We start from the raw sequence: 26,582 nt of genomic DNA, 5'->3' as shown, positions 1-26,582 counted from the left end.
TATTTTGGGCTAAATTTGGATAAAAAAATACATTAAATGTCGCTTTTTGGGCTTAATTTGGACCAAATCCGACGGACCAAACGAAGACCAATTTTTCGCTTTTTGGTCTAAAAGAAAGCCATGACTGGCCGACTTGATTTAGACCAGAAAACGACGTCGAATGACGTCTGGTGCTGGGTGAACACCAATGAAAACGCTAATGACAAACTAATGAGTGCTAATGCAATGCAGGTGTATGGCACTCCTGGATATAAAATAAGTGAACGATCAAAATTAATTTAAGATTGATCCATAATATCAGAAATATGGTGTAAATTAAGTTATATTTTATCACTTTAAAAAACACAGAGTGATAGTAAGATAAAGATGCTAGAAAGAAATAAAACAGCTACATGGACCTATGATTAGCTACAGCAAGGCCAGCAGGGAGTAGAGTAAACACTGTCCAACAGCGACACCCGCAGTCATCGTGGAGAGCATATCTTGGGAGAAAGTATGGACCTTGCCTCATAGATATCTGCTTATCAATAAAGGGAAAGAAACAAAATTTAAGTTAATTCACAAATGTTACCCAACTAAAGCCTTTCTTAGGAAATATAAGTCAGACATTGAAGTGAGTTGCTGATTTTGTCATTCTTCTGAAGAAGACTCCTACACTGAAAAATTTTGATGACTTTTTGGTTTATTCAGTCTTATTTTCTAAGTGACTTCTCTTTTTGTTTTAATGATGCATTCTTTGGATTGTTTGAGTATTCAAAAGAGAATACTGGAAAATATAAAATAATTTATGTTTCCCCTTAGCTAAATTTGACATTCATAAACAAAAGCTTACTGGGTCTAAACCTCTTTTTTCTTTATTCAAACTTGACTTAGACAAGTATGTGGAAACTATCCAAAGTTATGTTGCTATGAAAACAGTGTCTTTTGTGTCTTCTTAAGATGTAATTTTATTACCTTGTTTTTGTTGTTGATACCCTGGCAACAAATCTGTGTGTATAATCTTTTTTTTTTTTTCTTTTTTTTTTTTCTTTTTTTTTTTAAGTGTACTGCCTTAGTATTTTAATGTTTGTATTGTCGGCACCGAAGTCCCGATCTGAATCATATGATTCGAGAACCAGAAGTCCCGATCTGAATCAAAGGATTCACAAACCCGCAATGAAGTCCAGATCTCAATCATATGATTCGTGAACCCGCATCGAAGTCCCGATCTGCATGAAATGATTCGCGAACCCGCAATGAAGTCCCGATCTGAATCATATGATTCGCAAACCCGCATCGAAGTCCCGATCTGCATGAAATGATTTGCGAACCTGCAATGAAGTCCCGATCTGAATCAAATGATTTGCAAACCCGCATCGAAGTCCCGATCTGCATGAAATGATTTGCGAACCTGCAATGAAGTCCCGATCTGAATCATATGATTCGCGAACCCGCAATGAAGTCCCGATCTGAATCATATGATTCGCGAACCCGCATCGAAGTCCCGATCTGAATCATATATGATTCGTGAACCCGCATCGAAGTCCCGATCTGAATAAAATGATTCGCGAACCAGAAGTCCCGATCTGAATCATATGATTCGCGAACCTGCATCGAAGTCCCGATCTGAATCATATGAGTCGCGAACCCACACGGAAGTTCCGATGATCCACACTCACTACGAAGATCTGAATCAAATGTTTCTTGATAAATTATCTGACGTCCCAGTCTGAATCAAATGATACTCGATACATGTTCTGAAGTTCCCATCTGAATCAAAAGATCCACAAACTCACTCCGAAGTCTCAATCTGAATCAAATGATTCTTGATACTTGTTCTGAAGTTCCCATGTGAAACAAAAGATCCACAAAGCTGATCATATTTTTAAGTAATGTTTAAAAATAGCCTATATACTTTTATTCATCAAGGATGCATTCAATTGATCAGTAAAGACATTTATAATGTTACAAAATATTTCTATTTCAAATAAATGCTGTTCTTTTTAACTTTCTGTTCATCAGAGAACACTGAGAAATCAAATGCATCAAGTTTACTAATGATATTTAACAATTTTCTGTATTTGTGACCAAATAAAAGCAAGATAAAGCTTCTTCAGAAAAAACTTCTTTCAAAAACATTAAACTAATTATAATTATTCTAAATATTGGAATAATTGGTAGACAATATATTTACTTTATTATCATGACAAGCAGACCTAATTTGTTAGGAAATAAGGAAATGTCCTAATTTGTACTTTGGTCTAAATTAAATTTCACACACTGCAAGCACTGGTTTGTTTCTGTTTACTGGAATAGCATTGTGGAGAACATACCTTGGGAGAAAGTATCGACCTTACCTCATAGATATCTGCTTACTAATAAAGGCAAGGCAAGGCAAGTCAAAGCAAGTTTATTTATATAGCACATTTCGTACACAATGGTAATTCAAAGTGCTTTACACAAAAGAAAGTAAAATAATCATGAAGAAAAATAATAACAAAAATAAAACAAGCAATTTTAAAACTTTTAAAATGATTAAAACATTTAAAAACAGTTAGAAAATGATTTTACATAAAAAAATAAAATAAAATAAAACAGTGAAAATATAGTGCAATCAGTTCGGACATTGCACAGTGCTCATTCTATAAATGCACATCTAAACAGATGAGTTTTGAGTCTAGATTTAAATGTGACTAGTGTTTTAGCACATCTGATCTCTTCTGGAAGCTGATTCCAACTGCGGGCAGCATAGTAACTAAAGGAGGACTCCCCTTGTTTTGTGTGAACCCTTGGTATTTCTAACTGACTTGATCCTAATGATCTGAGTGCTCTGTTAGGTTTATATTCAGTGAGCATATCTGCAATATATTTCGGTCCTAGGTCATTTAGTGACTTATATACGAGTAAAAGTACTTTAAAATCAATCCTAAATGTAACGTAAGGGGATGAAATGTAAATGTAAAGGGGATGAAATAACATTTAAGTTAATTCACAAAGGTTACACAAGTACCAACACCGAAGTCCCGATCCGAATCATATGATTCGCGAACCCGCACGGAAGTCCCCATCTGAATCAAAGGATCCACAAAGCTAATCATATTTTTAATAATGTTTTAAAATAGCCTATAAACTTGTATTCATCAAGGATGCATTCAATTGATCAGTAAAGACATTCATAATGTTACAAAATATTTCTATTTCAAATAAATGCTGCTCTTTTTAACTTTCTGTTCATCAGAGAACCCTGAAAAATCAAATGTATCAAGTTTACTAATAATATTTAACAATTTTCTGTATTTGTGACCAAATAAATGCAACTCTAGCAAAAAAAGCTTCTTCAGAAAAAACTTAATTCAAAAACATTAAACTAATTATAATTATTCTAAATATTGGACTGGTAGTCAATATATTTACTTTATTATTATGACAATCAGACCTAATTTGTTAGGAAATTAGGAAATGACCTAATTTGTACTTTGGTCTAAATTAAATTTCACACACTGCAAAGCGCTGGTTTGTTTCTGTAGGTTTACTGGAATAGCATTGTGGAGAACATACCTTGGGAGAAAGTATCGACCTTGCCTCATAGAGATCTGCTTAACAATAAATGGAAAGAAATAACATTTAAGTTAATTCACAAATGTTACCCAAGTACCAACAGTCCCGATCCGAATGAAAAGATTCACGAACCCGCACCGAATTCCCGATCCGAATCAAATGATTCGCGAACCCGCACAGAAGTCCCGATCCGAATCATATGATTCGCGAAACCGCACCGAATTCCTGATCTGAATCATATGATTCGCGAAACCGCACCGAAGTCCCGATCCGAATCATATGATTCGCGAAACCGCACCGAAGTCCCGATCCGAATCATATGATTCGCGAAACCGCACCGAATTCCCGATCCGAATCATATGATTCGCGAACCCGCACCGAAGTCCCAATCCGAATCATATGATTCGCGAAACCGCACCGAATTCCCGATCCGAATCAAATGATTCGCGAAACCTCACCGAAGTCCCGATCCGAATCAAATGATTCGCGAACCTGCACCGAAGTCTCGATCCGAATCAAATGATTCGCGAGCCCGCAAGTCCCGTTGCAAGTCAAATGATTCGCAAACCCGCACCAAATCCCGATTGAACAAATTATTCCCAAACCAGCACCGAAGTCCCGATCTGAATCAAATGATTCGCGAACCGGAAGTCCCGATCTGAATCAAATGATTCGCGAACCGGAAGTCCCGATCTGAATCAAATGATTCTTGATAAATGCTCAGAAGTTCCCATCTGAATCAAAAGATCCACAAACTCACTCCGAAGTCTCAATCTGAATCAAAAGATCCACAAAGCTGATCATATTTTTAAGTAATGTCTAAAAATAGCCTACATGCTTTTATTAATCAAGGATGCATTCATTTGATCAGTAAAGACATTTATAATGTTACAAAATATTTCTATTTCAAATAAATGCTGTTCTTTTTAACTTTCTGTTTATCAGAGAACCCTGAAAAATCAATTGTATCAAGTTTACTAATGATATTTAACAATTTTCTGTATTTGTGACCAAATAAATGCAACGCTAGCAGATAAAGCTTCTTCAGAAAAAAAATCTTTCAAAAACATTAAACTAATTATAATTATTCTAAATATTGGACTGATAGTCAATATATTTACTTAGGAAATGTCCTAATTTGTACTTTGGTCTAAATTAAATTAAAATTGTTTCTGTAGGTTTTGATGGTAGATAAGATATATATATATATATTCTTTTTAAATGTTTGTCACATTAAACATTCTATGTACTACAATAAACTTCATCATATGATATGTGCTCTTTATTCAAAGTACTTTTGTGTAAGGAACTGTTAGATTAAATTGCATTGAATCCAGTCTCGGTGGTCTCCAAAACCAGCGCTCATCTGACACCTAAAACGTATTACTGAAGTTTTAGCTCTGCTTGAGAGTTTGATCAAAGAAGCCAAAGAAGAGCAGAAAGCAAGAGGCAAAGTGTTGATGATAAAAACAAGCCGGGTTTATTGAAGAATCCTAATTGCTTGATTATTATTTATAACTGCATGTTTTATATCACAGAGGATTGGCCTTTGTTAAATTAAACTGCTGCACAATAAAATCCCATTATAAACGTTTAAAAAAATTTGAGATAAATCTTCTTATCTGCTATTTAATTAAACCCCGTTATCATAAGATTAAACGACAAGGATTGCTAGAGCAAGGTGAAAAATAATGCAAAATATAAAAATATAAAGAATTGTAAATATATATATATATATATATATATATATATATATATATATATATATATATATATATATATATATATATATATATATATATATATTCATTCAGCCCGAACTAAATTTAAATTATTTGCTCATGAAAAAAAAGCACAGAATGTTCGATGGAAGAAAAAGAGATGCATGACATGGACTGTCATTGTAAAACCCTTCTCTGAGATTCCTTTAAATAAGCTGATGGTGAGTAATACGAGGGTTTATCTCTGTATTGTGTCTTGTGTGCGTCTGAGCTGACCTTGTGATGTTCTCTACACAGAAAACACGTCTGTGACAATCTTATATGTGTTCTTGTCCTTCTCTGGTCCTTCCACATCTTTCCTTCAGGTTTATATTGAAGCTGCTACAATAAAATAAGATAATGCTACTTTCTGTTTCACAATTCACAATTCAATTCAATTTTTGGTTTACATCCCATAGTTTGTATCTTTTTTCTCGCAATTCTAATTTTTTTTCAGTATCTGTAACTGATTACAATTACATTTATTTTCTAATTAAATGATGTAACTGGTTACTCCCCAACACTGGTGACATCATAGTTACTTTGTCTGCAAGTCGTGAAATTAGTCCTTAACTATTTATTTATTTATTTTACATAACTATAGTTATAGAATTTAATTAAAAAAATGTGTGCGTGCCTAATTTCATGAAATGTAACATTTTTACAGTGTTTTCTTCTTTTTTTAGATGCCCTGAATTGGTCTGTACATGAAGTTGTGGCATTAAATGTTAAACTTTAAAACTTTATTTTCTTCATCAGTTTTTTTGCTTTGTTTTCTAAAATCTTAATATCCTCAAAACTCCAAACACTCTTATTTTCAGAGAAATGTAACAAAATTAGTTTATGCTTAAAACAAGAACAACTATCCTCTGTCAGTGACGAATGATAATTCTCTTTGAATAAAAGTGATTTTTTTTCTGACCCTGTTGACAGATATTTATTTTGATTTTTGTTTAAATCCTAAATGTTGTCAGATTTGTGGTAATGCATGATGCTTGTCATGTTTTGCTGTCATGTTTCTGTAAATGTTCTTTTGGTGTTCAGAATGTTTGAGCATGATTTATAGTACAGTAACGTCTGATCTTTATCACTATGCATTTAAAGTGATTGATGAGTTTGTTGTAATGATCTTGTTCTTGTGTTCTTTCCAGGTCTCTCCTCTGTGTTCAGCTCTTGTTCTCTGATGGTTTACTCCTCATACTCTCTGTCCTGCGCTCATCTCAGAGAAACACACGTCTGATCCTCATACACTGAAGATTAAACGTCTCCAATCAAGTGCATTCAATCGTATATTACACCGAAAGAAAATTGCTCGTACATTTCAGTGACAATGAACTGCGCAAAGTTTGAAGCTGAAACATTGAAATAGTATTTTCTGGCAAAACGGGTTTTCTAAAAATCTTTGTTTTATGTGCAACTTCAAAAATAGAGTAAAAATTGTGAAATATTATTCTAATGTAAATCAACTGTTTTCTGTGTGAATCTGTGTTAAAGTGTAATTTATTTCTGTGATGCTCCGCTGTATTTTCAGCATCATTCCTCCAGTCTTCAGTGTCACATGATCTTCAGAAATCAGAATAATATGATGATTTACTACTCAAGAAACATCTCTGATTATTATCAGTGTTGAACACAGTTCACACATTTGTGAAAACTGATGCACTTTATTTTTCAAGATTCACAGATGAACAGAAAGTTCAAAATAACAGCATTTATTTGAAATAGAAATCTTTTGCACATTATAAATGTCTTTACTGTCACTTTTGATAACTGTAATGCATTCTTTATACATTTTTTTTTAAATCATTTGAAAGGTAGTTGAATTATTTTCAGTATCATTAATAATCATCAGATTGTTTCTCAAGCAGTAAATCAGTATATTAGAATGATTCCTGAAGGTCATGTTACACTGAAGACTAAAAATTCAGCTGTGCATCACAGAAATAAATTATATTTTAAGAGATTTTCCCACAGAAACAGCTGTTTTAAATAGTAAAAACATTTAATTGTTTTACTTTATCATTAATGAAATAAACACATTCAGTGTGAGTGGAAAAAAATGCTCACTTTTGATAAATTACATGTATTCTTGATTAATGAATAAATGTATTCTTTAAAAAAATGTTTTTTATAATTGTTAAAATGATATATCTCAAATCATTTTCCATAGGAAGCTGTTGAATGTGTTTGCCGTTGTCTGGAGAAGTGAATGAAGAATCCTTGAGCTCGCTGTGTTCGGTGGAAATGATCGGCAGGAGATTGATGAAGCAGCACAAGGCTGAACTCGCTTTGTGTGTGTGTTTGAAAAGCTCTGACCCCACTGTAACGTTACACACACACACACACACACACACACACACACACACACACACAAACCAGACCATAATAACCTAAACAATAAACTTCAATGCCAGCCCACTGTCTTCAACAATCTAATGTATTCTGAGGGGTCAAAAAAATATTTTGATGCAAATGTAGAAAGGCCTAAAGTGAAAATGTACTTGATGTTCTCAGGGAATGACGAACTTTGCAAGCAGCTCAACAACATTTCCATTTAGTGAATGTGCAGCATTTGATTATGAGCATTATTAAAGCACTGCTTCTGAATAAGGTGAGTGATCTCTGTGCTGTCTGATTAGGCCTCGTTTGTGTCGGGACGCTGATGAGTTTATTATCACTCATATTCTCAGATTTACAGACGCGATGCTCCTCAAAGCACGTCTGACTTCTCCAGCTGTTATTGGATGAAATTGTTCTTTTGTTGGGCTGTGTGCGCATAAACAATATGGAAATGCTGGATTATATTAGTGTTTGTGAGCTCTGAATACTGAGCAGGCATTTCTGCTGTTTAGTCCTGCGTTCAGATGAATCTCATATCTCTTATTTCTCAGCTTTGACCTTGCACCCGCTCGTATACACATTAACCCCTTCAGTCCCGAGACAGACACGCCACGAGTCACTTACCATTTAGATTCGTTTTATTTATATGTGTAGAATTGGTTTTAATTCAATTTATAATATATAAAAAATATATTTTAAATATAGATTTGAATAGAGATAAAATTTTTAACACAAAATTTAAACTAATAAAAATATTATCAAATTAAATATATATATATATATATATATATATATATATATATATATATATATATATATATATATATATATATACATATATATATATATGAACTTAAACCATTAAATGAAAATTAAGTCAAGTGGGAAAATGAACATACATATTGAAAAAATTAAATAAATAAAGTAAAAAAAATATATTCTTGATAGTAACTAAAATTAACTGAAATAAAAAATAATAAAATGTAATTTTTAAAAAAGTGAAAACCATTGAAAAAAATAAAAATCACACACAAAAAAATTACTAAACCTTTCACAAGAATGTAAAAATAAACCGGAAAGTATAAAAATAAACGCTTATAATAATAATATAATTTTTAATGTATTGATGTAAAATAAAATAAAATATTTATTAATAAAAAACTATTTTTAGTAAAAAAATTTACATTTATTACACTTAATAAATGTGTTTTTATTTAACATTTTCTTATTACAATCAGTGCAAGAAGTATATATTTAAATATGACGTCTTCATAGCAGCAAAACAGCAATATTATATTAACCCTCTGATGAATAGCTGTTCACACTGTGACCTTTGACCTTTACCCAAAGGACTGTCTCCTGTGAAGATGATGGATGTGTAACTCATGTTGGAACAAAAGACTGAGAGTAATTATTCAATTCTAGTTTCTGAGGTAATAATACACATTTAGGACTGAATTCATGCATCAGACGGCTGATGTTGCTCAAACACGTTCTTGAAGGTGAAGGTGTAAATTATTTTGTCAGGATCAGTTTGTCAAATGATGTTGTTCAGCCGAATTTTCATTAAACGTCACTCTTCATAATTTTTCAAGTGGAAATATGATGTTCTGAACAGAGTTTATTAGAGTAACTGAAAGTAAAATTAATACCATTAAATAAGTTCTTATTGGAAAATAAAATTAACTGAAATAAAACCAAATAAAGCTTAACATGCCTAAATGAACTTAAACTATATAGACATATTGAAATAAATAGATACTAAAAATTATACTAAATAACATGAAAGCAAAAAAATAATAATAATAATAATTTTATGCCGTTCTATGTTTTTTATATTTTGATATACACTTTTTTTCTTTTCTTTTCATAAAGGTTATCTTTATGTACTAAAGTAAATAAACTGAAATAAAATTTATTAAATGTAGAGTTTTTTGAAGTGAAAACTAATGAAAAAAATAAATAGAACACACACACAACAAAATTACTAAACCTTTCATAAAAACATAAAAAACACATACAAATTATTACTATAAATGAATGTTAAGTGAAATAAAAAAAATAATAAAAAAAATTAATAAAAAAATACAAAATAAAATAAAAAGTAAGCTGATATTTTTTCTAAAATACAGAACGTGTGTAAAACATTAAACCATTTCAAAAGTGTTTTCATTACCCAAGATACCAACAAAAAGAAAGAAAAGTCAAATGTCTGAATAAATCATCTCTCCATTGATGTCTGGTTTGTTAGGAGGACAATATTTGGAAATCTGGAATCTGAGGGAGCAAAAACATCTAAAAATTTAGAAAATCATCTTTAAAGTTGTTCAGATGAAGTTCTTAGTAATGCATATTACTAATCAAAAGTAAAGTTTTGATATATTTACAGTAGGAGATTTACTAAATATCTTCATGGAACATGATCTTTACTTAATATCCTAATGATATTTGGCATAAAAGAGAAATGTATAATTTTGATTCATACAATGAATTGTTGACTATCGCTACAAAGTCAAACTTAAGACTGCTTTTTGTGCTCCAGGGACACATATAGACATATTTAACAAAAACTATAATAATTCAAAAGAGCAAATGGCAGATATGAGAGTGTAAACTAACTGAAAGTGTTGTTAGTAATGAGAGTGGAGCAGCGGTGATGAGGAGGAGCTCTTCTGGTGCTGATGCTGCAGCTCTATATAAGCGTCCGAGAGCATCCGAGCATCAGTGTGTGTCGAGATGTCCGACTCTCTGCTGCCCACCTGTGTCCTCTGTCTGCTGGCGCTCTCATCCGCCTGCTACATCCAGAACTGCCCTCGAGGAGGCAAGAGATCCCCTCCAGAGCCCGTCAGACAGGTACAGACCAGACCTTCAGCACCAACACTGACCACATTCACTGAGGCTTTACAAGACGTTTGACACACTTCAGAATGTCTTTTATCTCAAGTTCATCTGTTAGACTTCCTGCAGCGAAATGTTTTCTTTAAATGAGCTGAAACATTCATATTCACATATTCAAAATTATAGCATGCACTATTCACAGCAAAATATTCATTAATATTTAATGTATTACAGCATCTGTTTCATGTTTCACTCTTGTATTTACTGTATATTTACTAAAACTAAAACCATAAAATTTATGTTTTGTTACTTGGAATAAAATTTAACTTTTTCTGAAAATAGAATAAATTATTTTTATTTTAATTTCAGCTACTTGCACAGGGAAACATTTCTAAGATATATTTAGTTTAACTTAATGCATTAAAATAATACAATTTTAAATAAAATTAATAAAAAATTGTGTGACATTTAAAAAATAATAAAAAAATAATGAAAAATGTATTCAATAACAGCCAGGGACGGATTGGCAATCGGGAATACCGGGAACAATCCCGAACGGCCGGTCCATTTCAGGCCGAATCGGCCGGTGGTCAAATTTTTTATTATTATTTTTTATTATTATTATTTATTTTATATGATACGCTACCGTACCGGCCTGTGGCCGGCCGCTCAGCTGAAGCGGAACGCAGCAGTGTCTGTCTGTGTGTGTGTTTCAGACTGGGCCAAACCAATACTTCCAATCTTAAGGGGGGATACGAGCGGCCCCTCCCAACTTGGACTGATCCTCGTATTTCCTGACATCCGATTGGCTCAAAGGCGCCGATCAAAGGAGTTTACTTGGTTAGGTTTGAGTTTGTGTGAATGCAACAGAGACAGACGGTAAAAATGGCGAAACGAAGGAAAGAAGAGAAAGAAATGGGTGGGGCCGAACAAATAAGAATGAAAAAGAAAAAAATGTTGGCACAAGAGGCAGCTAAATGTGCCAAATTAACGGCATTATTATATTAACAAATTATTCCGCACTGAAAAGGGTGCTGTGGCAGGAGGTGCAGATGAGGAAGGACCCAGCAGCATGGATAGGACAGGTGCACGATTAGGCCGGCGAGCGGCGGCGACACGCTGGCTGGCTGACTGTGCGTGAGCGAGGCGTTTCTTTTGAGTGTAAGCTGTGTGGTGTTTGCGTAGCGTTTTCCATGTCTTTGCCTGGTCTTTGCACACCAGAAACGTGTCTGACGCAGCGCTGCTGCTAGGTGACATTATATGATAAGACTCTGGTAAAAAAAAAAAAAAAAAGCCTCTGGTGATACATTTGTTTAAATTACATGATTTATATCTTCATTTATGTCAAAACCTAGAGACTCTCAAATATCAAAATGTAATTTATTAATATTTATTTGTGTCAAAATGACAAACATCTTTTCCTATTCTAATTTGGCTGGAAATGCTTCCAATTTTATTTGACCACTTAAATATACAAATATGAATACAGTATTCTGTGTCATACATTAAAAATACATAAATAGTCAGGGATGCATGACACAATAAAGCCCAAAGACTTAAATAAAGCCCAAAGACTTATACCCCGAGGAGGAGGAGGAGGAGCAGCAGCAGCAGGAAGAGAGAGGAGGAGGAGGAGAAGAGAGGAATAGGAGCAGCAGCAGGAGAGAGGAGGAGAAGGAGCAGCAGGAGGAGAAGAGCAGGAAACAGACAGGTAGAGGGGCAGTGTGCAGGGCTGGGTAGGCAATCATATTAGGAATATCAATCAAAGCTTTATTAAGAACACGCACACAAAAATAGAAAAATACAGCACAATGTTACATATTTACATAAAGGATAAAATGCCAATAGTTCCACATACTAGATAATAACCTGACTGAAGCACAGATTGAATTAGAAAATGTATTATTCTTTGTCATATTTATTACTCATGTTCTTCTCATGCATATGTTATGTAGCTGTACAATCAGTAAGCAGAGACAGGGTCCAGCACAGGGAAAGCTGAGGCAGGGAGAGTTGAAAGTGAGTACACACACACACACACACACTCTCTATTGTATGGGACTGCATTGTAGTTTTTGAGTATGAGTGGGTGTGAGTATTTGTAACTATTTTATCACTCCGACTGACTGTACACATGACATGCTGGTAGTTCGCAGTATACTGTGTGACTTATGTGTTTGAGATTAGGTTTTGCTGACCTGGTTGTGTTCAGTGCAGTGGACTTGCTTATACAACCTGAGGGGGCAGGTGTTATCCTAAAGTTTCTTGAAGGTCTTCAGCGTAATCTGATTGTCTTTATACCATAAAAACACTATTAGAATGAAAATAACTGCAAAAAATCCTGCTCGTGCACCAAGGGCACTCGCGTAAAAGGCCTCTCCGTCGTAAAGTCCCGGGCTGAATTTCAGTCCCAGTACATCCCTGATAACAGCCAAACATAAAATATGGAACATAAAAGAAGATCATTTGAGAAACATCTCCTTTGTTCATGCATTGAAACTCATTACTCATTAGAAACTCTTTATCGAAATATCCCTTTAATGTTTTTATTATTAATAGTATTATTATCATTGTTAATGATACTTTAAATAAGAAACTAAATCTGCCAGGAGATGGCGGAAAATGTCTTTATTCGATTCGTTCAAACGACTGATTCATTCAGGAATGAAGTAAACGGCTCTCTTTATGAACGGCTTTGAATCATTGATTCACTCGATTCGTTCAAAATTATTTTGATTAATTCAGAAACTAAACACCACTTGCTCAGAGATACACAAACGTTCTGCTGTGGCTTTAAAGTTAACTATGCAAAACAAAAAACAACATAATAATAATATTGTGATTAAAATATAACACAACATCAACTTTTATTAACTGAAATGTAGTTTAAAATCATGTTTAAAGCTGCAATCCGTAACTTTTGGCGCTCTAGCGGTTAATGAACAGAACTGCGTGAGTCTCGCGGAGGAACATTGTAGCCGGAACTACTTCTCTATGTTTAAGTCAATGGCGAATCACACAGGTATTGTGCTCCTCCGAATCCAGTCTAAATAGTCCGAATATTTACACTTATTAAAGGTGTACAGTAGTGATTCAGGACAAGCAAAAAACAGAGTTTGGAAAATTGATACATGGTGTACTCGCTTATGATAGAAATTGTTAACACAAAAAAGTCACGGACTGCAGTGATATTCATAACAAACAGTACTCGTGTAATACTCCTCTCACTGCTTCATGATATAATTATGAGGCATATATACATACGGGGAATTTCTGCACCAACATTTTGATTTTTTGGGCATAACTGCATTTATGGAGTTGTTGCTCTTCATTATATTTGTCAGCTGTATGTATATGTACTATATGTATATATTAATATACGTATGTATACGTATATGTACTGTATATGTGTATGGACTGTATATGTACTGTATAAGTATACGTATATGTATATGTATATATGTATACGTATATGTACTGTATATGTATATGTATATGTATATGTACTGTATAAGTATATGTATATGTACTGTATATGTACTGTATAAGTATATGTATATGTGTATGTATATATGTATACGTATATGTACTGTATATGTATATGTATATGTATATGTATACGTATATGTACTGTATATGTATATGTATATGTATATGTACTGTATATGTACTGTATATGTATATGTATATGTATATGTATATGTACTGTATATGTATATGTATATGTATATGTATATGTTTATGTACTGTATATGTGTATGTGTAGTGTCCGGCGTGTGGTCCGGGGAATCAGGGCCGCTGTCTGGGCCCCAGTATCTGCTGCGGGGCCGGTCTGGGTTGTCTGCTCGGGTCTCCGGAGACGCTGAGCTGCATGGAGGAGAATCTGCAGCCGGGTCCCTGTGAGACCGAGGGGGTGTCCTGCGGGGCCCGGGGCCGATGCGCGGCTCCTGGAGTCTGCTGCGACTCTGGTGAGCAAAACATCCCATCATGTGACTTTACACACAAACTACATCTCCTCTAACGCTCTAGTGCATGTCTTCTGTTTTCCAGAGAGCTGTGTTCTGGATCCAGATTGCTCTGAAGACGTGGGATCTCATCTGACTGAAGACAGAGAGGCTCTGAAGGGTGTTTCTGGAGAAATGCTGCTGCGTTTGATTAATCTAGCCACTCGGAGACAAAGACCCTTCTGATCCAATCATTCATCCAGACATGTGTCACTCAGTGCTGTGTAAATACTGTATGTAGTAAACTGACATGAAAGTCAATCTGTTTTGCTTGTTTCTTATTTCAACGGTTTTGGTTTGAGTTTATTGACCTGTTTCTGTCCTCGTGTGAAGATAATGCAGAGATTTCTGAGAGTATTTACACAACTAACATATAATCTCCAAACCAGCTCCTAATTCCTCCAACTGTATTTCTGAGCCTGACAGATCCTGCAGATCAGGTTCGAAACCCTTTTATTAAAGAAGAACTGAGTATACAGTGTATTTAGCTTTATGCTTTAATCACTGTAAAACCCTTCAGATGATTTAAGACAGGTGTCAGAAAACCAGAGGAAGGAGTTACGTACAAAAAGAAAAGGATTTTTTTATTTTCAGATATTTTCAAATTATATATAATAATATATTAACCTACAAACCTCACTCAAAAACTGCACGTAAATTTAAAAAATAATTGTTTTCATTATTAATTGCTAACATTTTTCAATAGTCTCTGTCATATATTTCTATATAACAAAATTATGTCATTTTTCTCAGAGTTGCAAGTAAAAAAAAAAAAACTAATGTCAAAATTGTGAGATAGAAAGTGAATATTTTTTTTTCATGGCAGAAAAAAAACACAATTGCAAGATTTAAACTCAGAAACTCAATTAAACCATATATAATATATCAGTTAATTGATCCCTTTAGATGACTCGCTCCTCTGCACCCATTTTTTGACCTGAATATGATTTTAATATTCTAATAAGTGGGATTTCTTGTGAGGTTACGGGTGAAACTCCTGTAACAATATCAAGAAAGAAAGTAAAACAGACAAGCTTGAACATCCAGTGCAATTACTGAACACACCCAGAGACACGCATCTGACAGAGAAGAACAGCACAAATCAACACTCTCCTGAAGAACACTCCTAATGACAGAGTCACGCATAACCTGCAGCAAAAAGATTTCACAACCGATTTCAGAAATTGTTTTCTTTGGTGTAATTGGTGATGAGTCCGGGCAGGCCGGGCGATGGGGGCGGAACGGCATTTAAATGAGCTTTCCTCTGTTCATTCACACTCAATGCTGTTCAACCATGGAGCTCAAAGCAACGTCTGTGCTGCTGCTCGTCTGCATCACCTTCATCATCCTCACCAGCACTGAAGGTCAGAATCTGCTAAATCTCAATCATGTTTACCACTTTATGTTATTGGTGCAATCTGCAAAATGTAATACTGACTTTTATTAAATGATTAGGTTTTGCAATTTTGGGTTATGCATTTGCTGCTTTTACTTAAATCCATTAGCATTTATCTTTATAATGCTTCACACAACACAGATTCTGTTCTGCAATAGCTCTAAAAACACAAGTATTGTATGCCAAGCACATTTTTGCTCATGTGAAGAAGATATTTGTCTATATACGAAAGTACAAAGCCTCTACATTATAAATAATAGTTTAAATAAAATGCATTACGATTTGTGTCAAATGAGAGGTAGGCGAGCACAATTAATGCCTGGTACTTTCAGTTTCGTTTTGTTTTGGTTTCTTTAGGTTTATATGTATATATGTAAAATAAATAAATAAACAAATAAATAAATTGGAACTGGGAAATAAGGTTAGGCTAACTTTTCATTATCTTTTTTTAGAATAAATAAAAAACAATTGCAAACTCATTCACTGTAACTACAATATATACACTTTTTGATCTTGCAATTCTATATTACATTCTAATGAGTTTATATATCATAACTTATATTATAAATAATTTATATTGTATAAAAAATAAAGGTAATAGGAAATTGCAACTTTTTGACTCAGTTACAACTTTTCCCATCAAAACTATGAAAAAAGTCAGAATTTAGATTTTTTTTTAAAAAATCTCTTTTTATTTCATGGCAGAAACAAGCTTGCATTCCAGTCATTCTGACTCAGAGAGGATTTTTTGAGCCGAAGTCATCCACAAACAATACCTTTTTACCTCAAAAACTGAGGTGCATGAACTCAGCTCAATCGTTTTTAAAAAAGCATGATGAGAGGTTTAGTACAAGCAATTTTTGTCCAGAAATGCCAGATTAGCATAAAGTAAAGCATGTGCATTCCCTGGGATTGGAACCCATGCGGCATCTGTAAGCTCCTGTCAGTACAGTCATTTGTTTGATCGTCAGAGACACACATACCTTTAGCAGCTTGAATAGATGGTGAGTCACTGCGGCCAGTAGAGACACTGTCGTGACATGCATCTCTCTGCTTTAAGGGAACATCAGACATGCCCTCTCTATAAAACAAGACTTGTCTGTGTCCGCCCTTCTTTACTGAACTCAAATCATCCTACAGGAAGTGTGTGCTTTCTTTTTTTAAGGAGAATATTTAACTTTCATTCAACGGCAGATGTTTCTTTTGTTTCAGTGGATGCCGTTCCCAGTTGTTGTCTGAAAGTTTCAAAGCGCATCCGTAAAGACCAGATCCGTTTGGCTTACAAACATGAGATCCAGCACAGATCTGGTGTCTGTGACATCGATGCCGTGATGTGAGTGTTTAACACACAAACACAAACACAGATCAGTCCTGTGCTCCTGCTTTAACTGTGTTCACTTCTCTACAGATTATACGTCGGAAAGAAGCGAATCTGTGCTGATCCCAGAGTCTTGATTCACATGGGGATACCCAAGAGGAGTCACAAACCCAAACGGATTTAAGCAAAGACTGAATAAACATCATCATCTGTCTTATAATGCATGAATACCGGCAGTTTCAGTACTTATAGATTGCATGTTTTAAAAGTCCTTTTTTATCTCTAAAATGTATTGTATATAATCTTTGTATGCTCTGCTTTTTAATGCAATAAAATGTATTTTTCGAGTTTTGACTCTACATTGGTTGATTTTTCACATGAACCCAAACAAATAAAATAACTAATGTGAGTTAGCAAATGCTTTAAAATAAATGTTTTGTTTTAATTTTGATTAGAGCATTATATGTTTATATTCTAAACACTTTTCTGATAATATATTATTCAAGTCTTATTTTTACACACTGGTCTATTTTGGGCAGAGATTTAGAGTGAGACACCTGGGGCCTGTTTTAGTAAGGAGTTCAACCAACTCCAAGTTAAAGCTTGAACTCTGTTGACTTACTCTGAGATTGATAACCCTGAGTTTTCGGGTTCAGAACAGTTGAATTGTGTAAGTTCAGTCAACTCTGAGTAGGTTGACTCTGAGTATAGCACGAGCACCACAACTATGAAAAGCCATGATCAATGGAGCTCGGATAATACGATTCACCATGGCAACAGACGTCTGCTGTGACAAACCATCCCATCATGTGACATTACACACAAACTACATCTCCTCTATAAACATAATCTACATGTGCTCTGTTTGACAGAAACCTGACTAAAACCTGATCATTATTACATTATTTTAAATGAGTTCACCCCCCAAGATTACTGTTATAAACACGAACCACATCCAAAAGGTAAAGGGGGAGGTGTTCCTTCAATTTATATTCATGACATTATCCAGAGAAACAAATGTTAATGATAAATCCCCTTTTATGTTTGTACTGGCTACTGTATACAGGCCACCAGGGCACCATACAGACTTTATTAAAGAGTTTGGTGATTTTACATCCGAGTTAGTTCTGGCTGCAGATAAAGTTTTAATAGTTGGTGATTTTAATATCCATGTCGATAATGAAAAAGATGCACCGGGATCAGCATTTATAGACATTCTGAACTCAATTGGTGTTAGACAACATGTTTCAGGACCTACTCATTGTTGAAATCATACTCTAGATTAAATACTGTCACATGGAATTGATGTTGATGGTGTTGAAATTATGCAGAAAAGTGATGATATCTCAGATCATTATTTCGTTTTGAGCAAACTTCATATAGCCAAAATTGTAAATTCTACTACTTGTTACAAGTATGGAAGAACCATCACTTCTACCACAAAAGACTGCTTTTTAAGTTATCTTCCTGATTTATCCAAATTCCTTAGCATATCCAAAATCTTGATGATGTAACTTGATGATGTAACAGAAACAATGGACTCTCTCTTTTCTAGCATTTTAAATACAGTTGCTCCTTTACGCTTAACCCTTACGAAAAATAACCATGGTTTTATTATAGTAAAACTGTAGTAACCCATGGTTTTTTGGCGTATTGACTCCCATTTGTCAAACCACAGATTTACTACATATACCGTGGTTAAACTATGGTTAAAATAGCAAAACCATGGTTAATTTGTGGTTACCATGGTTTAACTATAGTAACCATGGTTTTTTGGTTTAATTTGTAGTAAAACCATGGTTAATTTTCATAAGGGAAGGAAGGTTAAGGAAAACAGTTTGACACCATGGTATAATGAGCATACTCGCACCCTAAAGAGAGCAGCCAGAAAAATGGAGCGCAGCTGAAGGAAAACAAAACTAGAGGTATTTCGTATTGCTTGGCGGGAAAGTAACCTATCCTACAGAAAAGCATAAAAACTGCTAGATCTGATTACTTTTAGTCTTGTTTAAAAGAAAACAAACATAACCCCAGGTATTTATTCAATATAGTGGCTAAATTAACAAAAAAATAAAGTATCAACATGTGATGATATTTCCCAATATCACAACAGTAATGACTCTATTAACTACTTTACTTCTAAAATCGATACTATTAGAGATAAAATTGCAACCATTCAGCCGACAGCTACAGTATCACAACAGACAGTGCACTATAGACCCCCTGAGGAACAGTTCCACTCATTCTCTACTATAGGAGAGGAAGAATTGTATAAACTTGTTAAATCATCTAAACCAACAACATGTATGTTAGACCCTATACCATCTAAGCTCCTAAAAGAGGTGCTTCCAGAAGTCATAGATCCTCTTCTGACTATCATTAATTCCTCATTGTCATTAGGATATGTACCAAAAACCTTAAAACTGGCTGTTATTAATCCTCTCATCAAAAAAACACAACTTGACCCCAAAGAACTAGTTAATTATAGACCAATCTCGAATCTCCCTTTTCTGTCCAAGATACTAGAAAAGGTGGAATCCTCACAATTATATTCCTTCTTAGAGAAAAATTGTATATGTGAGGATTTCCAGTCAGGATTAAGACCGTATCATAGTACTGAGACTGCTCTCCTTAGAGTTACAAATGATCTGCTCTTATCATCTGATCGTGGGTGTATCTCTCTATTAGTTTTATTGGATCTTAGTGCTGCGTTTTACACAATTGACCACAACATTCTTTTGCATAGACTTGAACACTTTGTTGGCATTAAAGCTGCGGTAGGTAACTTTTGACGCTCTAGCGGTTAATGAACAGAACTGCTTGCTCCTTGCGGAAGAACATCGTAGCCAGAACTACTTCTCTCTGTTTATGTCTATGAAGAATCACAATGGTACTGGGTTACTCCTCCGCGGTACCCCCGAAGCAATCTAAAATAGTCAGAATATAAAAACTTATTATAGGTGCACCCTAGTGATTCAGGACAAGCTAAAAACACGGTTTGGAAAATGGATTCATGGTGTACTCACTTATTATATAAATTTTTCTACATTTTGAACACAAACAAAGTTACGGACCGTTGTTTTTTTTTGGTTGTTTTTTACCGGGAGCAGATGAATTTCTGCAAATGGCAATAGGACACTGGGAGGAGCCAGAGGAGCTTGATTTTTTCACAGATTATCTGTCTCATATTCTACTTTCAGGACATAATGGCAGGTTTAACAAATATGTAAAAAATATATTTTTACAAAAGTTACCTACTGCAGCTTTAATGGAAGTGCATTAGCATGGTTTAAATCATACTTATATGACCACCATCAGTTCGTAGCAGTGAATGAAGATCGATCACAAGTGCAGTATGGAGTACCTCAAGGCTCAGTACTAGGGCCACTACTCTTCACGCTTTACATGTTACCCTTGGGAGATATCATCAGGAAACACAGTGTTAACTTTCACTGTTATGCTGATGATACTCAGCTCTATATTTCTTCGTGGCCCAGCGAAACATACTGTGACGAGTGGGGCGGGGCCGAGGGCCGTGGGAACGAGGCCGGAGGAGTGATTGGAGATGAGCGACACCTGCTCGACCCAGCGGTCTCGAGTCCCACGGAGGAGATGGAAGGATATAAAACTGGAGCGACGACAGTGAAGGACGTCGAGTCGTCTGCGAGGGGCTGATGCGCTGTTTTGTGTTTATTTTGAATTATTAAAGTTTCATTTGGATTGTCCGCCGGTTCCCGCCTCCTTCTTCCCGTAGTTATGGAGTTTTTATCATTACACATACCAATTTGAACAGAAAGCATATTCAACTGGATGACGAGTAATTTCTTGCTAAATTCTGAAAAAAAAAACAAAGGTGTTAATTATAGGACCTAAAATCTCTGCTTTTTTGGGTGGTTGTTCTGCACGCTTAGTAAACAAACTACAGCTAGTCCAAAATGCAGCAGCAAGAGTTCTTACTAGAACCAGGAAGTATGACCATATTAGCCCGGTCCTGTCCACACTGCACTGGCTCCCTATCAAACATCGTATAGATTTAAAAATATTGCTTATTAATTATAAAGCCCTGAATGGTTTAGCACCTCAGTATTTGAATGAGCTCCTTTTGCATTATAATCCTCTACATCCGCTACGTTCTCAAAACTCGCAATTTGATAATACCTAGAATATCAATATATTAAATATATTAATATATTAAATTCCTATTTGGCGCCTAAACTCTGGAATAACCTACCTAACATTGTTCGGGAGGCAGACACACTCTTGCAGTTTAAATCTAGATTAAAGACCCATCTCTTTAACCTGGCTTACACATAACATACTAATATGCTTTTAATATGCAAATCCGTTAAAGGATTTTTAGGCTGCATTAATTAGGTAAACCGGAACCGGAAACACTTCCCATAACACCCTATGTACTTGCTGCATTATTAGAAGAATGGCATCTACGCTAATATTTCTCTCTTACTCCGAGGTCACCGTAGCCACCAGATCCAGTCTGTATCCAGATCAGATGATTGCACAGACACTATTTAAACTGAACTGAGATGATGAAGACAGCGAGGCTCTGAAGGGTGTTTCTGGAGAAATTCTGCTGCTGTGTTCGCTCAATCTAGCCACTCGGAGACAAAGACCCTTCTGATCCAATCATTCATTCACACATATGTCACTCAGTGCTGTGTAAATACTGCATGTAGTAAACAGACATGAAAGTCAATCTGTTTTGCACATTTGTTATTGCAAGGGCTTTGGTTTGAGTTTACTTTCCCAGAAGCCGCGTGATCCGTTTCTGCCTTTGTGTGATGATAATGCAGAGGTTTATTAGAGTAATTACCCAACTAACATATAAAGAAGCCTGTGGCCTTTCTGGTGGCTCCTGTAGATCCTCCAACTGTATTTCTGAGCCTGACAGATCCTGCAGATCAGGTTTGAAATCCTTTTATTAAAGATGACTTAAGTATACACGGTATTTAGCTTTATGCTTTAATCCAGTGGTTCTCAAACTTTTTTGTTCACGCCCCCTTCAAACCTATAAAAATATCTGCTGTCTAGTGTACAGTAGAGCTGTTTCACAGAGATAGATAGCCTCATCATATTTTCTGCATTTAGTTTGTGAATGACCAGCATCTGCCTGGGTCTGTGCAACTTAATTTATAGCTTTTCTCTTCTATTTAACAAACCAATCCATATATCATTCTAAGCTACATCCTTTGGCTGTTAATTGAGTTCTTTATCTTATTCTGCTGATTGCCTGCGCCCTACACTTTGAGAACCACTGCTTTTTCTCTCACTGTATACCCCGGAAACCAAAAACATTCACCACATATGTCAGAAAACCAGTGGAAGGAGTTGCATATAAAAGAAAAGGAAAGTGACAGAAGCACGTGAAAGAATTAAAGCCAAACACGTGCCACCTGTTTCATCTTGACAAGATATTATTTTGGTCCGTTGCAAACACCTATAACAATAACGAAAATAATGATGATGATGATGATGATGAAGATGATAATAATGGTGCTTATGATAAAAATATACATATATAATATTTTATTTTCAAATTATATACAATAATAGAAAAACTGGTGTGGAAACAATCTTCACTCAAAAACTGGACATACATTTCACCAATAAATGTTTTAAATATTAATACGTAACATTTTTCAAAAGTCATTGTTTAATATATACATATATAAATTAAGACTTTGCAAAAAATTAAGAGTTGCAAGAAAAAAAGTCAGAATTGTGAGAGAAAAAAACTTTTTTTTCATGCCAGAAATAAAAACACACAATTGCAAAATGTTCAATTAGAAACTCATTTAAACCATATAAAATATAAGTTAACTGATCCCTTTAGATGACTCGCTCTTCTGCACCCATTTTTTGACCTGAATATGATTTTAATATTCTAATATGTGGGATTTCTTGTGAGGTCACTGTAACAATATCGAGAAAGTAAAACAGACAAGCTTGAACATCCAGTGCAATTACTGAACACACCCAGAGACGCATCTGACAGAGAAGAACAGCACAAATCAACACACTCCTGAGAAACACTCCTGACATTCACCTGGATGAGGCGCTGCAGGGAACATTTCTGCTATAGAAGAGATTTCATAACCAATTCATAAAATTGTTTTCTTTGGTGTAATTGGTGATGAGTCCGGGCAGGCCGGGCGATGGGGGCGGAACGGCATTTAAATGAGCTTTCCTCTGTTCATTCACACTCAATGCTGTTCAACCATGGAGCTCAAAGCAACGTCTGTGCTGCTGCTCGTCTGCATCACCTTCATCATCCTCACCAGCACTGAAGGTCAGAATCTGCTAAATCTCAATCACATTTAGCACTTTATGTTATTGGTGCAATCTGCAAAATGTAATACTGACTTTTATTAAATGTTTAGGTTTTGCAATTTTGGGTTATGCATTTGCTGCTTTTACTTAAAGCCAGTAGCATGTATTTTTACAATGCTTCACACAACACAGATTCTGTTCTGCAATAGCTCTAAAAACACAAGTATTGTTATTCGGATCAGTTTAGTGTTGATTACATTAATGCAATGAGCACATTTGGATTAAAGCTTGTGACCAGTGCTTAATTTGTAAATTAATAATTGTCGGATGCAAAACAGCAATTAAAAGGCGATGTGACCGACACTGAAGTTTTCTTGGAACATTCCATGACGTCACTAAAGCCTGATTCCACAATTATAAGAGAACATCGTTGCCAAGTTTCTGCATTAATTTAATCAGGACACATCTAAAATGCATTAAAAATAAATAAAAAAAATCATAAAAATTTAATTAAATCATATCGGTTTAAATATGCGAAAAATATCTGACTTAAATTACAGTTTTAATTAAACACACATCCTTGCTTTATTTTACAAAATCACTAATGCCAAGAACGTAACATCACTGTTTGTTCATGATCAAAATACAATACAGTCAACCAAAAATATAAAAGGTTGTTTTAAGTAGTCCGTTGTATAACTGGTTCTCTTTGTATGCCAAGCACATTTTTGCTAATTTTTTCCATATTTGTCTAAATACGAAAGTACAAAGCTTCTACATTATAAATAATAGTTTAATTAAAATACATTAGGATTTGTGACGTAGTTGTAACGTAGCCGAATGAGATGTAGGTGAGCACAATTAATGCCTGGTACTTTCAGTTTCGCTTTCAGCCAGTCACTCTCGACATCACGTGGTGACCGATGAATTGAGATATCGTTTTGATAGACCAATCTACTTATAAGTATAAGAAGGCAGCAGGTGCAATCCATACCAGATTTTCACTTTAGAGCCGAGCACAACATTGTTCAGGATGTCGATCACTGCATTGGAGGGAGAGCTGTTTTTAGGAAAATTCGGCTGCACTACCACCATCCGGGACGTTGGCAATGCCTGAATTGGATCTAACTTGTGCTCCTCGTGCCCTACGGCACCCCGTTTCCTCTGGAAACTTCATATCTGGACCCTGGACAGGAAGCGGAGGTTCTAAGAGGTAGCAGACGCCATCACTTCGGCAAGAGCACTGTCTACGGGACACGCTTATGGTCCGTCGGTTGAAATCCCAATTTGAGAGTGACCGACTAAAAGGGAACGTCTTATGTACACTGTAAAAAATTTTTTGTTGTTTTTACAAAAACTTTTTGGCAGCTGTGGTTGCCAGAATAATTTTGTAAAAATACAGAAAACAGTAAACACATTTACGTCAAAAACTGTTAATTTTACAATATAAAGCTGTAATTTACAAACAAGAAAATGTGAATATAAACCAGTAAATTCAACAACACACAAAATTAAATCTGTTTTGTACCTTGAAAATACTGACAACCACCATAATAATAAAGATGGTACTGTATAAGAGAAAGCCACATGAAGTATCAAAGCTCATCACAAGTAGCTTCACCACAAGCAGAAGTATATATTAACATATAGAAGGTGCACATTTATGGAAACACAAAACACCATCATGGTAACACACGTGATACTTAAATAATGCAAAAAACTTTCATTAAGCAACAGAAGATGTAACATAAAGCTCAAATGTACATAACTGATAACAAGAACTATTTAAAAACATGATTATTTAAACAAAATACTTTCAAACGTGGAGTGTCACGCAGGGAATTCTGGGAATATCAGTTTACAGTTTTAGACTGTAAATTATACATTGATTTGTTCTTTTTTTTACTTCTAAAAGCTGTATAATTAACAGAATTTTACTGGAAATTTACATTAAATGCTTTGTTAGATCTTTTACAGTTTTTCCCTGTATATAGTACGGGAACTTACTGTTAACCTATTATCAGTTTTTTTCCGTAGCGTTTTTACAAAATTTTACAGTTAAAATTACACTTATTTTTTACAGTGTATGGTAACCCTCATTCCCTGAAAGACGGAACGGAGATGTCACGTCCCATTGTTTTGGTTTCTTTGGGTTTATATACTCTTATTTTATTCTTCTTTTGTTCTGTAGACTGTACCATGTATATGATTTTTGGAGTGAGCTATACTATTGCTGTTAATAGATTTCATATTTGCACATTATATTTCACTATTTCATGTTCTCAAAGTTATTAAACTCTGAGAGCGAGTTGAACTGAAGAAAAAAATTTGGGGACCAATACATATAACCTCCAATTAGATAAAACTGCAGTCGCTCAGATGCACACACTCACTTCACATCTGTAAGCTCCTGTCAGTACAGTCATTTGTTTGATCGCCAGAGACACACATACCTTTAGCAGCTTAAATAGATGGTGAGTCACTGCGGCCAGTAGAGACACTGTCGTGACATGCATCTCTCTGCTTTATACGAACATCATACATGCCCTCTCTATAAAACAAGACTTGTCTGTGTCCGCCCTTCTTTCCTGAGGAAGTGTGTGCTTTTGTTAGGAGGATATTTAACTTTCATTCAATGGCAGATGTTTCTTTTGTTGCAGTGGATGCCATTCCCAGTTGTTGTCTGAAAGTTTCAAAGGGCATCCGTAAAGACCAGATCCGTTCGGCTTACAAACATAAGATCCAGCACAGATCTGGTGTCTGTGACATCGATGCCGTGATGTGAGTGTTTAACACACAAACACAAACTGAGATCAGTCCTGTGCTCCTGCTTTAACTGTGTTCACTTCTCTACAGATTATACGTCGGAAAGAAGCGAATCTGTGCTGATCTCGGAGTCTTGGAGCGCTTGAAGAAACTCAAGAAGAATCACAAACCCAAACGGATTCAAGCAAAGACTGAATAAACATCATCATCTGTCTTATGCATGAATCTACCAGCAGTTTCAGTACTTATGGACTGCATGTTTTAAGAGTCATTTCTTTACTACAATATACTTTATATATATATATTTTTGTATGCTCTGTTTTTAAAGCAATAAA

At 35.0% G+C, this 26,582-nt stretch overlaps 4 protein-coding genes across 9 annotated transcripts in view; all 4 read left to right on the top strand.

Annotated features, from left to right (window-relative positions):
- LOC127963305 (bile acid receptor-like) overlaps positions 1–26,582 on the top strand; it is a 244,412-nt gene that overhangs the window by 197,296 nt on the left and 20,534 nt on the right. The gene's annotated exons all lie outside the window — the stretch shown is intronic.
- The window catches only part of LOC127963310 (lysosomal amino acid transporter 1 homolog), a 278,938-nt gene that overhangs the window by 245,638 nt on the left and 6,718 nt on the right, over positions 1–26,582 (top strand). The window lies entirely within an intron of this gene.
- LOC127963314 (vasotocin-neurophysin VT 1-like) lies at positions 10,263–14,665 on the top strand. Its single transcript, XM_052563164.1, has 3 exons — positions 10,263–10,490; positions 14,242–14,443; positions 14,526–14,665. Exons 1-3 carry the CDS (start codon positions 10,374–10,376, stop codon positions 14,663–14,665), a joined length of 459 nt encoding a protein of 152 aa, XP_052419124.1. The 5' UTR covers positions 10,263–10,373.
- Positions 15,742–17,540, top strand: LOC127963316 (C-C motif chemokine 28-like). The gene is made up of 3 exons (XM_052563166.1): positions 15,742–15,843; positions 17,088–17,208; positions 17,284–17,540. The coding sequence occupies exons 1-3, from the start codon at positions 15,774–15,776 to the stop codon at positions 17,375–17,377; spliced, it is 285 nt and encodes a 94-aa protein (XP_052419126.1). The 5' UTR covers positions 15,742–15,773; the 3' UTR covers positions 17,378–17,540.

The sequence above is a fragment of the Carassius gibelio genome, chromosome B8, assembly GCF_023724105.1.
Source record: "Carassius gibelio isolate Cgi1373 ecotype wild population from Czech Republic chromosome B8, carGib1.2-hapl.c, whole genome shotgun sequence".
NCBI classification, from domain to species: Eukaryota; Metazoa; Chordata; class Actinopteri; order Cypriniformes; family Cyprinidae; genus Carassius; species Carassius gibelio.
Note: the sequence above shows the minus strand (reverse complement) of the source record. Positions and strands in the feature narration are given on the sequence as shown.

Bases quoted from the DNA above. Each gene is read 5' to 3' on its own strand.
- LOC127963314 (XM_052563164.1), top strand. From the start codon at position 10,374: ATGTCCGACTCTCTGCTGCCCACCTGTGTCCTCTGTCTGCTGGCGCTC. The intron at 10,491-14,241 runs GTACAGACCAGA...GTGTATGTGTAG, and splicing joins CTCCAGAGCCCGTCAGACAG to TGTCCGGCGTGTGGTCCGGG. The intron at 14,444-14,525 runs GTGAGCAAAACA...TCTGTTTTCCAG, and splicing joins TGGAGTCTGCTGCGACTCTG to AGAGCTGTGTTCTGGATCCA.
- LOC127963316 (XM_052563166.1), top strand. From the start codon at position 15,774: ATGGAGCTCAAAGCAACGTCTGTGCTGCTGCTCGTCTGCATCACCTTC. The intron at 15,844-17,087 runs GTCAGAATCTGC...CTTTTGTTTCAG, and splicing joins CATCCTCACCAGCACTGAAG to TGGATGCCGTTCCCAGTTGT. The intron at 17,209-17,283 runs GTGAGTGTTTAA...ACTTCTCTACAG, and splicing joins TGTGACATCGATGCCGTGAT to ATTATACGTCGGAAAGAAGC.